This window comes from Anabrus simplex, chromosome 2 (assembly GCF_040414725.1).
Source record: "Anabrus simplex isolate iqAnaSimp1 chromosome 2, ASM4041472v1, whole genome shotgun sequence".
Taxonomy (NCBI): Eukaryota; Metazoa; Arthropoda; class Insecta; order Orthoptera; family Tettigoniidae; genus Anabrus; species Anabrus simplex.
In genome coordinates, this window is record NC_090266.1 from 289,522,176 (window position 1) to 289,537,338 (window position 15,163).

General features: G+C 37.2%; 1 protein-coding gene across 1 annotated transcript in view; it reads right to left on the bottom strand.

The window, feature by feature from the left end:
- Positions 1 to 15,163, bottom strand: part of ScpX (Sterol carrier protein X-related thiolase) — a 242,404-nt gene that overhangs the window by 105,295 nt on the left and 121,946 nt on the right. The window contains exons 4-5 of the mRNA XM_067140605.2: positions 9,595 to 9,785; positions 1,320 to 1,557 (exon numbers count right to left, since the gene is read on the bottom strand). Of these exons, the coding sequence (XP_066996706.1) occupies positions 1,320 to 1,557; positions 9,595 to 9,785 (429 nt within the window). The remainder of the gene's footprint in view (positions 1 to 1,319; positions 1,558 to 9,594; positions 9,786 to 15,163) is intronic.

A 15,163-nucleotide genomic window follows, 5' to 3' on the forward strand; every position in this document is an offset into this window, starting at 1 on the left:
CTTACAGTGAGCTTGCATTATGAACTTGCATTTCTACCAGTACTTGTTCTTCGAGTGATTATTCCAGAACGTTTTGATTTAATATCTAGAGTGCAGTAACCATAATTAAAAGGTCATATCTGTTCAGACAGTGCCATGAATGTGTGGAGTGCCGTGTAGGAAATTCAAGTGTGAATTACGTCTCGAATCGAACCCAGGAACGTGTGCCAATCTTCGAGACATTCCAGAACGTCGAGACTTCCAGAACGTCAAGACATTTCCAGAACCTCGAGACATTCCAGAACTCCTCATCCGAGCAGGTGTGGTCCCTGCCCAGTCGATGTCCAGCACCATCCCAGGACTTGGAGGTACCAACCAGCCACGACACTTCCACGCTGCTGTACGAAGGTGATATGAACTTGCTTTTGATGATCAATAAACTCAATTTATCAAAAGAATCTCTAAAATTGATAACTATACCTCTCTCTGTTCCAGCTCCAATGATAAAGCCACTCCCTAGGTTAAGAATCATGCTCGTTAATTTAATATCAAGCGCCTTAAAGATATGAACACATTTTTACGGGTACAATATATATGTTATTGTTCGTAAAAGGAAATGTGTTAATTTTCTGGTTATCATTATTCACCCGTGAACAGGTTATACTTGATGATGTAAATTAAAATTAATGGTTTTTGCCTAGCTATTGTTTTGGTCACTAAATGCCTTGCCTTCCTAATGAAGATTAAGGAAATAATATATCACATTTTATACCTATTACAGTATTTACAGCCGAGACTGGCCAATAGAAGGCTCTAGTGCAGTAGTCTAATCACTCTATCTTCAAACAGAGTGTCACGAGTTCAAATTCTAGCAAATTTGAGCGGAATTTTCAACTGGGACTGCAGTGTGGTGGGGAGAACGGTTATCTGACCTTAAGCACTCTGTCAAGACTTAAAAATTTTATATTCTTGCTCTGCTGACTAAAATAATTCATTAAAAAAAACTGTGACCTGGTCAGTAATAAGGAAGGATGCAAATTTAATTCAGGCAGCAGAAATAAAATGGTAGAAGAAATGAAAGGGAAAAAAAAGGAGTCAGAAAAGAGGGAAAGGATTCAAGATAAAAAAGTTCAGTGATAAACTGGAGAAATATAGGCAGATGATTTGGACACATTAAATGGATGAATAATGAAATGCAAATGCAAATAATAAATTAATATTGAATACCAGATAAAGGGAAAGAGATCTGGACTGGAACAGATCAATCTACATAGAAAACATGAGCAAATAAATAATCTATGTATCGATTAAAACATCTACTAAGATTACAGCAAACTTACAACTTTCATGCAGCTACGCTCATTGAATGTTGATGGGAGGTCTGTAGCCATTTCCATGCCAATGATTTCTACAGCTTGACTCTCCAGGCCATGTTTATGTACAAAGTGTTCTGAGGCAAGAACAGCAGCAGCAGCACCATCAGATGTTGGGCAACACTGAAGTTTGGTCAAAGGGCCAAATATTCGAGGAGAGTTCATAATTTGTTCTAGGGTGTATTCTTCTCTGAACTGGGAATATCTGCAAAGTTAAGTCTGTAATTAATATAATCATAAAATCAATGTTGTAAGATGTGCAAAGAATCAACTATGACATTCTCCAAACTCATTAGATTTTATTTTCTCACATCTCTGTATACAGTAGAAGACCGCTAGCGAGAAAGGCATATAACGAGAATTATAAACATTAAAACAAGAACAATATTATACACCACCTTTCCAATACTTATCAGTTCTATATTTAGGATACAAATATTACACTGGTGTTATAAGTTGGGACATGTTTCGCTTAACTGTCGTAAGCATCCTCAGCCAAAAAAACCCTTAGCCTAAAGTTTGGTCAGGGCCCGAACCTAGTGACCTTAAAGTACATTGTTCCCTAACACAACTTAGAGCTGATAGTGAAGTAAATAAAATCATACAGGATATCATATTGCTATCAGTCAATCAATAAAAATGTTTATACATAAAAATTATTTTATGTTCGATGGAATGAAGAAGGTAATTAGAATAGACACTAGTTAAAATCCTGTTCCATTGCAGAGACATGCGAGTCAGATGAAAAAAAATCACATATAGCAGTTGACTAAAGGAGTTTAATTAATTTCGTGTGGCTATTTCTAGCCGAGTGCAGCCCTTGTAAGGCAGACCCTCCGATGAGGGTGGGCGGCATCTGCCATGTAACTGCGTGTTATTGTGGTGGAGGATAGTGTTATGTGTGGTGTGTGAGTTGCAGGGATGTGGGGGACAGAACAAACACCCAGCCCCCGGGCCACTGGAATTAACCAATGAAGGTTAAAATCCCCGACCCGGCCGGGAATCGAACCCGGGACCCTCTGAACCGAAGGCCAGTATGCTGACCATTCAGCCAACGAGTCAGATGACTAAAGGAGTAGTAACATATGACAGGATTGATCACGCCTGAAACTGCGTATATGTAGAAGCAAATATCCAGTTCCTTTAAACACAGGTTAAAATCGAAAACAGGTGTCCTCGAATTTCTACTGGGAGTTCAACAAAGTCATAGATGGAGAAAATAAGACACAATGAGCATGAATTGAAGTCTGAGAATGAAAGAGAAAAGATGTACTCAGTGCCTTGAAAATTAGTGTCCAAAAAATTAGAGTCTAAGACCGCTTACCCCTTATGTTGGAAGAGCAGTGACTGGTCACCTTAGCCGCTTGAGGAGGTTTGGTAATCGTCTGCCCATTGCTACATGTGTTGTACCGGTGTGCTTGCTTGGGCGGAGAGCAGATACTTCACTATCAGCTCTAAGTTATGTTTTATGTTTTAACCTCCATCAATACGAGTGGTGTTTTTACTCTTAGCTATGTCGAACATTGTTGAAAGTTTTCACACTAATTTTAAGGCTACTGATTGTCTCTAATGTCAACGTCGGATCTCAGGGAACCATATACTTTGTTACGTCTTAATTTTAGGGACATGTATAAACAACATCATGCTATGAATTAGTAACGTCACCAAGGAGATGACGCGAATGTAAATTAAGACTAATTATCAATAAAGTCCCAGTGAATGTATATCAGTGCGCAGTGGAATAGTAAAAGGGGCTCATAAAATGAGGACCCTCAGGACCGATAAGCATAAGGGTGAAAGAAGATAATAGGGTTTTCAAAAATAACATATATATTTATTTATTTTTCTTTTCGAACCAGCAGAAAGATAATATATACTGCAGCAAAGACAATTGGCAGGACTATATATATTTTTTTTAATAAATAGAAGAAACTTTACAGTAGAAATAGAGATTAATTACTGCCTGGCAAGATTGAGAAAATGGAATGTACAAATAATTGTATATTAACACAGATCATAAACAATACAAGAGGAATAGACTACAGATTTTAAAAAAACTGTACAATGAGAATGGAATGTACAAATAGATATCAGTAAATTTACGATATACATGAATTCTGAAAACATGGCTGCTAATTAACAGGGGTACCAACTTCAAGTAAGTTAATATATTTAAAAACTTTTTGATGAATAATATATTTTCCAAATATAATAAGTAAACCTAACAGCAACAATAAGGGTAAACATGTGCTAAATAAATGCACTGACGGATAAATATGTGATATAGAGGAAGAACGTTATGAACAACACCAAGTACATTTTTTTTAAAAAGAAATAGGTTACAGGAAAATTCGTTAAAATAAAACGTGAGAAAAGTTGATCAAAGGGATCATAGCACATGCTTAGAATGTATGATGATTATAACAAGTTCCATAATAACATGAGTGTGCCGTAAATGTAAAACATTAATAGGAAAGTAGTTCCAAGGGATCATAGTACATGCTTAGGATCACACATTCCATAATAATACAAGTACACATAAAAATGTGAAATATGACGGGAAATCTTATACGAGATACAAAGCTAGTACAACCTATGGTAACAAGGGTCAGGATGGGAGAAAGAGGATACCAAAGAACACAACGCAAAGTGTACGTCAGATAGAGGATATGGTAGACGGCCATCCAGGTCTAGGGTAGCAATTTGACACACATAAAGGCAAGTTCTTAGCATAAATGTCTTGATTGTCCACAAAGCGTAGATCACTCCCCCAACTCCCGCCAAGATGCCCGTAGAAAAGAATGGTTAGCAATAAAATTTGAATAAGAAAGTCTCCATATCTCTCACCTCAGGGTAGCAGCAACGAAGTGATGGGCAGAGAAAATCTCATGCCTCGACGAGGTCTTGTGCTGTTTTCCAGTTCACGATTCCACCTGCCGAAATAGGCGGGGTGGCGAGAATATATAGGCGGAGAGATCATTCTAGAGAATGTCTTGTGACAAATCTGAGCAGGTGACGTATGACGTCAGCGCAGTAAACAGGTGAGCATCAAACATGGCGACCAGACGAATATCAGCGGGAGGGAGTGAAAGATTAAACACAAAAACATATGCAGAGTAGAGATGAAAAGGTACGTTCACCAAAACTGTAAAGTCAGTATAAACAGCACACAAAGTAGGATAGCACAACTTTAAGGTCATTAGGTTCGGAGCCCTGCGCAAATTTTAGGCTAAGGTTTATTTTGGCTGAGGATGCTTACGACAGTTAAGCGAAACATGTCCCAGCTTATAACACCAGTGTAATGTTTGTATCCTAAATATAAGGACTGATAAGTATTGGAAAGGTGGTGTATATTATTGTTCTTATTTTAATGTTTATTATCTGATAACCAATACGGTCTACAATGAGATTTATTACATGTAATATAACAAGAACCCCGTTATAACAAAATTTTGTCTGTCCCTTCAAAATTCCTAAATTAAACTGTGTATTGTCCTTCGGTTACAGTGAAAGCCCTATTACTGACGGATCCATTATTATGAGCAATTAAGTGCGCGCGATTTTTTCCATTACTGATATTCATGCACACGAGCGATTATGTTACGTGCGATCGATAAACTTGCTATGTCCACTAGAGAGCTCTCTAGTCGACATTCGAAGGTGATGTTGGAGTTGGTTAGTAATACCCGTCGACTGCTGTTGTGTAAATAAAATTTGAAAAGAAAGAGAACATGTTTTCGTAATAAATACATAAATAACGTGTCTAATAACAGTTGTTAACTCGTTAAAAATAAAGGCTGAATAAACGAGCTCATAATTTCAATGCTAAATACTGCAATTAAGTAAGAATGGGATACACCTCTAGAGATGGCAGAGTGCATCATTGATTTTAGGGGTTAGTTCATATTTTCTCACGCCTGGTTAAATTACGGAAAGGCTATTATCACGTAAATTTACAGCGAGAAGTTTATAATTTCTCTACTAGCACTTGAAGTTTGTTTTCATCATACGAACAGTATGATTAAGTAAGGATAGGTGACGCTGTTTCAATAAGGAAACTGAAATGTTCGCCACAAAATGTGATCGATCATCTTTGGTACGGTATAGTTTTCTTACTACGTGCATTTGCGAGGAGTCTATTAGTAATAACCATCGACTGCTGTTCCCTAAACAAAATTTGAAATGAAAAAGGATAACACATTTTCATAATACTGTAACTGCATAAATAATGTGGCTGATAGCAGTTGTTAACTCATTACAAATAAAGGCTGAAGTAAACGATCTCTTCATTTTAATGTTATATATTGAAATTAATTTTAATGTTATATATTGAAATTAAATAAGAATTTGATACACCTCGAGATATGGCAGGGTACATCACTGATTTCAGAGGATAGTTAATGTATATTTTCACGTCAAGTTAAATTTTGGAAAGGCTATTCCCATGTAAATTTTTAGCGAGGAGGTTATAACTTCTCTACATGCGTTTGAAATGTTTTCATGATACATATACGGTTAGGTTAGCCGACACTGTTTGAAGAAGAAAAACAAAATGTTTCCCACAGAAGCCTCTGGAATATTGTATTTCTCTGAATCCAAGACAACGTTTTTTTCCTTCAGAATCTCGTGTGAAAAATCAAGGGTCGTCTTGCATTCGCGACCTAACAGTAATGAACACCACTGGCAACTACCGCGGTAACCACGCCGCCTCTTTCAACCCCGCGCGCACACAAACAAAACTCATTGACTATATACGACCGCCTCTTTATTATACATCGCTACCCGCAGTAACTGGCTGTACAGTGCCTCTGTGTAACGTCACTGGATCTCTGGAAATAGTGAAGAGTGAATGACGTTCTATTACATCCTACAAAAATGTTTCCCAACTCTGCAGAATGGCATCAAAACATGCGAGCCTTTGAATTCTTAGAAAAGCCACGGCTCAGTGGGAGAGTTATAATGCATCTACTGTACCTGACGCTTAGTAAAATTAAGTTTTATAGATAGCAGGAATATTTTTGTGATAGATCGTCGTATTGTAAAGATAAGTGGAACAGATATTGCCAGCAAATTTTCAACGGGTTCTTGTCGATATTATGATGCAAATTTTCAGTTAATGTTTATTAAACACTCGGAAATGTAGAATAATTGTGCAACCGCAAGAAAATACGGCATAGACCTAACTAAAGCCAATATTTGGCATTAGCGTGAAGACAAAGACAGCTAAAAAATGCGTACTATACAAAAAAATGCATTCAGTAGCTCGCACAAAGGACGCTTTAAAGAAATTGAAGACTAAATTGTGAGGTATGTGCATGAAAAACACAAGGGTGGAACGGCCATATCACGGCGCAGTAAACTTGTTCGTTGAGTTTCAACGTCCGCAATTAGGCCTATACATCGCTAGCCAATGAAGTTGGCCGAACCCGGCAAGCGAGGCGCGCGAGTAGCCGCCGGTTGTAGCTGATGCTGAGTACAAGTAACAATTTTATAGAAAGTAAGAACATTTTCCTGATGGATCGTCGTATTGTAGACACATGTGGAATAGAGATTGCCGGCAAATTATCAGAGGGTTCTCTTTGATATTATGATTCCAATTTTAAGTTAATGGTTATTAAACCCACGAAAATAAAGAATAATTGTGCAGCCGCAAAAAATACGGCATAACTAAAGCCAATGTTTGGCGTTGGCGCGAAGGTAAAGTCTAAAAATGCGTACTGTACAAGAAAGGCAATTATATGATTTTACAAAGTACTTTTTAAGACTGATTACATTTTTTTGAAGCAAAACGTGGGGGTCGTACTACATTCAGGGTCGCCTTGGATGAAATTAAACACACTTTCACGAAGGATAGGATTTCGAAAAATAACAAACAAGTAGGCCGTAGTGTGGATATCATCCGCGAAAACACAAGTTTTGAACAAACTGATTGCTGTTTCATACCGATTTTAACGTGTATGAGTTTTTTCCATGACTTTAACAAAAAATCGAATATAACGACAATCCGATATAGCGAGTAAAATTTTCGCTGTTATGAATTCTCGCTACAGCGGAATTTTACTGTATACCGATACTTTTTATGGTTACACTTTGTCCAGAAAGAATTGCTACAAATACATCGGCATTTCTACAACAGTTTACTGATACATGAAATTAAATTTCAAAACAGTAGAGGAGTATGCATGATAGCAAAACTATTCAGATGAGCACGAGAGGTTCATTTCAGAAACTGGCACAAAGTATGAATCAAGAATATTTGATCCGTTTTGTACAGTCTAATACTACCTTTTATTTTAAGCCAGGATCTGAAAAGACAATTATGAATATGTAACACTCTCCAGGAAACCATACCTTAAGTTGCATGACAAAAATTTTACGCTACGAAGCAATAAGGCAGGAAAGACAAGAAATATAGATTTTTAGATTTTACTGCCAACTGTTAGCCAGATCCTTGAACTATGCGATGAAGGAGTGACAGTAACATGACCATATGGAAAAGTCTTCAAAATAACCTGGAAAGCAAGCTGTGCGGACTAACAAAACCACATCTTAAGTCGTAAAGGGAATTTAACATTGGCGACTTACTGTATGGTATAGATTCTTAAATTAAGTTACTGCATTGTCTTTTGGTACCAAAATATGAAATATTGAGCTTGTGCATCAAGATAATGTACAGTTACAATTATAGACATCCATTTGGTGGCATATTTTATAACTGGTAATTTTAACTAAGGCCTGCAGAGAAACTGCTCAGAGTTTTGATTTGTTTCTTCATGCTGACAAGTGTGTCGCACAAAATAAAAAATAACATCATGTGAAGAGTTATGTCAAGTTTGCCGGAAGAAATAACAATTTCTTTCCTGCCAGTTGGTGTTACAAATGTTTTTTGTGACTGTACTTTTGGTCTCATGAAAAGGAAGTACCACATGAGATATTCTCACAGTCATTTAAAATAGCTCCGCTGAGTCAAAACTTAACAAAGCTGTCATAGGAAAAAGAACTGTCGAACTGTTAATATATATGTACGACTGGCAACATGGTTGGAAAAGAGTTCCTTAGATCACATCTTTCAGTAATGTTACTATGAAAAAAAGAATATATCCAGGGTCTTTACATGTCAACAAAAACTGGACTGTCCAACTGTAATTGTGAAAATCAGCGAGGCAGATAATCTTCCTCAGAACTTAACTAAGAAGTTGGAAGTAAAAGCCATGACTGCAGAAAGAACAAAATATCTGTCTGACAACTCGATAGCACCGCACAGACTAAACAGGGGATTTACTGTGCCAACGGCCGGGTGACATTAAGACCGCTGTACCTGGGCCAAGTAGCGAGATTGATTGTGTTCGCAAAAGGAAAAGCCACACGTAATTTAGAACATTCCAGAAAAATTAGCAACAATTCAGTCTTTTTATTACATGATACAAAATAGGTTAGTAATGTACATTATCAATCATTAATTGGATACCGATTGTGTGTAGTTTCAGGACGATCTTTTAAAATATCCAACATTATTATTAATTTTATTATTATTATTATTATTATCATTACTACTATAATAATAATAATAATAATAATAATAATAATAATAATAATAATAATAATAATAATAATAATAATAATAATAATTGGAACCTTATCTTATTTTTACATCTAAAAACAGAACTTTTGCATATGTGATTGTTGCAAAACCAAAATTTCCTTTTCGACTTTTTCAAAGTTTGAACATGTTTACATATTTAATTTCCGGAGAATAAAACTCCTAAGTATTTACGAAAATTATTTTAGTATGCAAAGCTGATATTCCTTTATCCAGTGAAGTCAGATTTTCTTTAATCCTTAATATATTATCGGAGTACTATACCCCATTTTCCAATCTATTTTCTCAAAACTCAATAAATTCTGTCTTACAACTTCAAAGTTACATAAAGTGATCAGTTTTTTCACAAAAATGAATGAAAATTTTTCTTCTAACAAAATATAAAATAAACCCAAAATGCGGTTTACCGACTTAAGGTATGGTTTCCTGGAGAGCGTCACATATAAAGAAGCTAGAAAATGCATGTATTTATCCAGGTCCAAACCACTATAACAAAAACAGAAAATTTATAGAATCATATGTCTCAGCTACATGTAAATACAAATGAGGACGAAAAAGAGGAACAATATCGATGACGATGATGATTAGGAAGATGATAATTATGACTAACTATTTAAATATATAACATTAGTATTTACTCACGGATTATTTACTGAATGCTTGTGGTTTTTATAAGCTATTTTGGCAAGATGTTCCTCCTTAGTTCCAAATTTCTCCATGTGTTCCTTCCCAGCATTGCCGAACATCTGAGCTGCAATAGGACTGTTACTGATTCCTGCAATATCTGCCATTACCTCAACATGCCTATCCATTGGATTGGTTCGATCTAGATACTAAACAAACCATGGTAGAAAAAGAATTAGTGCTCTCACATGACAACAAACTTAAGAGTACATAACAATCAAATCTAATATCACAGCATCCATATAAATAAAATAAAGAGTTGTGTGTGTAGAATTGTTAAACATTGGTATTTTTGTGTTGGTTCTGTCCAGAAGGAAATGCAACTTTTGAATTTCTGACTACAGTAAAACCTTGATTATCCGTCCCTCGATTAACCGTTCTGCGGATTATCCATCACGGGGAAAAAAATTCACGATTTTTAAAAAAAGCAATGTACAGTCGCACACTCTCAATGTCAATAATAATAATAATAATAATAATAATAATAATAATAATAATAATAATAATGTTATTGGTTTTACGTCCCACTAACCACTTCGACGGTTTTCGGAGACACCAAGGTGCTGAAATTTTGTCTCACAGGAGTTCTTTTACATGCCAGTAAATCTACTGACATGAGGCTGATGTACTCGAGCACCTTCAAATACCACCGGACTAAGCTAGGATCAAACCTGCCAAGTTAGGGTCACAAGGACATTGCCTCAACCGTCTGAGCCACTCAGCCCGGCTCTTGACATCAAGGTATCTTGATACAGTATTCTGTTTTGGAGCGACTGTATATTGACTCTCCGACTCCTGAGTCCACAATCTAATGTACAGTAATTACTGTATGTACATGCGCATAGACCGGCAATCGGCACTGGAGACATGATTTCAACTTTTTCTTACTTCGTAATTTTATGCTGTGTAAAATTATTCAACTTTGAGCTGTTACGAAGGAAGAGGGGTGTTTTCAAATTCAACAGTCACAAACTTTATTATCCATTCCATTGTTGATGAATAACGTACTGTAATGTGCCCTCTCCCAGGCCACGGAGCGTAGAGTAGGGTATGCTTGTCATTTCTACTTCAGAATGATACCAACAACTTATTTGGTAGCAAGTAACATATCCGAGTACCGAACGTAGATCTTTTATACTGTTCTCTCTCAAGGTTAAATATTTTTACCACAGGCTCCTGCATCGTAAATATTTCACAATGCACAGGAATCGGAAACCAGCCTAGCGGTCCGTCATAGTCAACCTCCGCTATTAGCAGACAGGTAGGCTACATTCTGTACTGTATTGTGAAGTAAGGAAATGTGAGAGTGACTGATAAAGTTGAACATTTATTTTCTGTTCTAACAGCCAAGAAATGTTGAGATTGAAATCTGCGCAGTAAAAAGAAAACTGGTAGTTTTAACCATACAATAATAAAATATAATCAAACGGCTAAAGAAAGGTGAACTAATCTCAAATTTATCAGCAGTGTTTGGTGTGGGTGTGACAACAGTGTGGGACCTAATGAAGAATAAAGACAAAGTGTTAAAGTTTGTGGCCAGTTCTGACATTTCACATGGACCCACTAAAAGAAAAACAATGAAAGCATCATCTTTAAGGCAGGCACAAAATTTTCACAAAAAGATGGGGCTCTCAGTGTTCTCACCAGCGTCCAATGGTTGGCTACAGAGATTTGAGGACAGACATGGCATTCGAGAATTAAACATCGAAGGAGGAAAACTAAGTGGTGACAGCAGTGCAGCAGAAAACTTTAGATACGAGTTTAAGCGCATAATTGAGAGATACAATTTTGTTCAAAGTCAAGTGAACAATGCTGATGAAACTGGACTTTATTGGAAGTGCTTACCCAGTAAAACACTAGCAGCTGCTGAAGAGAAATCAGCTCCTGGTCACAGATCTAGTAAAGAGCATGTTACCATCTAGTGCTGTGCGAATGCTAGTGGCGACCATAAATTAAAATTAGCTGTTGTTGGTAAAGCAAAAAATCTGCGTTCTTTCAAAGGAACAGTGATGAAATATTTCCCAGTAAATTGTCATAACAAATCTGCATGGATGACACACAATACTTTCAGGACTTGGTTCTGTAATTAGTTCGTTCTGCGGGTTCGAGATTTCTTAGCGCCCAAAGGCTTGCCATTAAAGGACGTCCTTTTCCTTGATAATGCACCCTCTCACCCTGTTGATACAGAGTTGAAATCAGAGGATGGAAACATTTTTGTTTCCTATTTGCCACCTAATGTAACTTCATTAATTCAGCCAATGGACAAAGGCGTCATCGCAACCTTTAAGGCGCATTATAAGCGGGAATTGCTAGGCCTCTTACTTTCCAAAGAAACATCGATGGTTGAGTTTTGGAAAAAACTATATCTTAAAGAAGCTCTGCATCATGAGCAGAAATCATGGGATCTAGTAACCGCTCAGAACATCACTCGATCGTGGAGAAAATTGTATGTTGATGTCAAAGAGCTCGCCAACGATTTTCATCGGTTCACTGATGAAGATGAAAATGAGGGATTGATGATCAAAGATATCCTGAAGACTATTGAAAATAACATTCATTTTGGAGAAGTGGGTGAAAGTAACGTTGAGGAGTGGCTTCATACTGACGATGTATTGCCTGGGCATCACATTTTAACTGATGACAAAATAGTAAATAAAAGCGCGAACGGGAACTCAGCCAGTCAGCTGCGAAGTGACGAGAGAAAGTGAAGGTCATGAGGAAGAAGAGTGTGTGGCACAAACAATCCCGTACCGCTTCAGACTGCACTGGAGCCTGCTTAAACCGTTAATGGAATTCTTGGAGAAAGAGGACGGTATGGATTTTTCAGACATTCTTGTAAGAAAGCTCAGAAAATAAGTTGTAGGAGAGTGCAGAAAAAAAAGTAACCGATTTTTTTAAAGCAGCTGAAATGACACCAGGTAAATTAATTATGGTGTGCTGGTAATTTAGGTGAATATTTAGTATGTATTGTTTTAGCTTTGACTACATTTTGGTTTTAAAGAGGGTTTAATGCACTGCATTTTAAGGTTATACGGTATGCATTTTATGTACTTTAAAGTCCATTAAAATTAGTAGCATGGATTATCTGGTTTTTAAATTAACCGTTCAGTCCCTCCCAGGCATTAGAGCGGATAATCGAGGTTTTACTGTATGTATGTATGTATGTATGTATGTATGTATGTATGTATGTATGTATGTATGCATTTATTTATTTATTTATTTATTATGCAAGGATAAAATTGAATAGAAATCAGTATTTAACATAAAGGGAGAAGACACTACAGTATAGGCTATACATCATTTTACTCACACTGGGAGAAATAATAGTTTGGGGCGAGGTCTTGTGACCAATTGTATTAATTGGAATTAAATGGTCGAAGCCAAGAGAATAGCGGTAGATGGATTGCGTATTCTCTACATTAGGAAGTGGCAAACGATGATGCACGATTTTGATGATGATGATGCTTGTTATTTAAAGGGGCCTAACATCTAGGTCATCGGCCCCTAATGGTACGAAACGAGACGAAATAGAATGATAAATTAAAAGTACAAAATCTTCCACTGACCAGAATTCAAAACATGAGGATGAAGAATGAATGGATGGATATGAATTTAAAACAAAAAGTGGATCCGACCCGCAATGTCTCGCATTCACAGAAATTGATGTGAAACAATAGTATTACTGACCAAGGAACTGTGTCTATAGCATTATACTGAATCGATGATGCTTTTAGTCTAAAGGGGTCCAAAATCCAAGTCATCGGTCCCTCATAATGGTACTTATCGCTAGGAAAGTAGAACCATGGTATTTGCCATGTTGCAGTACTAATCTAAAGTAGCGTAGACTCGCAGCATTTCACACAGTATGGTACTACTCACAGGTAAAGAAATTTGCACATGGAATACAGACCTACGGTGTTTCGCACATTGCGGCGCCATTTACAGGCAACGCAAACCTATGGTGTTCATCACATAAGTGTAATAACCATAGGGACCCGCACTATCCCGTGGTGTTCCTCATATAGTGGGTACTAACCATAGGCAAGCCAGAACCATGGTGTCGCTCCCAAAGTGGTACTAATCACAGGTACTGTAGAAGCCAGCAACGCACTCTGTTGCTGCTTATCACAAACCTATTTGGTACCTAATATAGTAGTACTACATGCAAGTAAAAGCGACCCATGGTGTTCCCTGCGTGGTGGTACAAATCACAAGTAGTTTCATGGTTGTAATACAATCATCACTTGGTCGCCCCTTTTGCCTCTTACAACAGGCAGGGGATACCATGGGTGTATTCTTCGTCTGCGTCCCCCACCCACATGGGGTGCACCATTTTGAATGGGGAGTATTTATTCATTCATAACAGAGGGTGATGGAGGGAAATCTCAGATGGAAGAAAAGGACGAGAAAGAAGGTGGTTTGGAATGGTAAGAGGTGTCAAACAAGGGAGAAGCTATGAACAACTGAAGCAAGATGCTCAGGACAGAGAATCATGGAGGCTGTCCAGTTGATACTTGTCTCAAGACAGATTCACAGAAGAAGAAGAAACATGAATGTGGTTTTATTGGATTATATTTAAAAGAAGGAATTTTAGAGCATTACAGCATGTTTTGTAAAGATATGTCAATGACTATACGTCAATTGCTCTACATGTTTCGCGGATTGGACATCTGTCTTCTTTCAAGATATACTTTACTTGGGAACGCCGAAGAGTACGGGTGTAAACTTACACTGTGGAAGACATCTTGAACCAACGTGATAATGTGCATTGTTGAATGGAATGCCAATCTGTCTACTCAAGCATTTTATTAGAGGGGGCAAGGAATGAAATGTTAATTACAAATGTGTAACGTTTGAACTGCGAGAAGAAATGTTATGATGATTGTGTTAAGAGATTAATGAGGGTAAATTATCATACGTAAAATAGTTTATCTAGTCATTGCTAGCGTATGGTTAGTTGTAAGCTACGATGTGCCTCTAGAACCAAAGGCGAGTGTCTCCAAGCAAAATACTTATGAAGGTTACATAAACGTGTTATGTAAAATTAAATGTGTGGTTTTTAGTTAAAGGTACTTCAATCCAAATGATGTATATTAATATTATGCCCCATAACATGCAATGCTCACATGCAAAGGAAACTGGGAGTCATGGCAGGTGTCTGTACCTAACCAATACTGAATAAAATGGTGCGAAGATGAAAGGTAAGTGAAAGGATTACTTTTTCTGGTAAATAATGATCCCGTAACAGACTGCAACGATTCCTATTAGTATTTTCCTGTAGCATATTTCCCGTAGTTAACCTAGTAGTTAGATTAGGAATAAAAATGAAACGAAATGGCGTATGTCTTTTAGTGCCGGGAGTGTCCGAGGACAAGTTCGACTCGCCAGATGCAGGTCTTTCAATTTGACATCCGTAGGCGACATGCGCGTCGTGATGAGGATGAATTGATGATGAAGACGACACATACACACAGCCCCCGTGCCAGTGAAATTAACCAATTATGGTTAAAATTCCCAACCCTGCCAG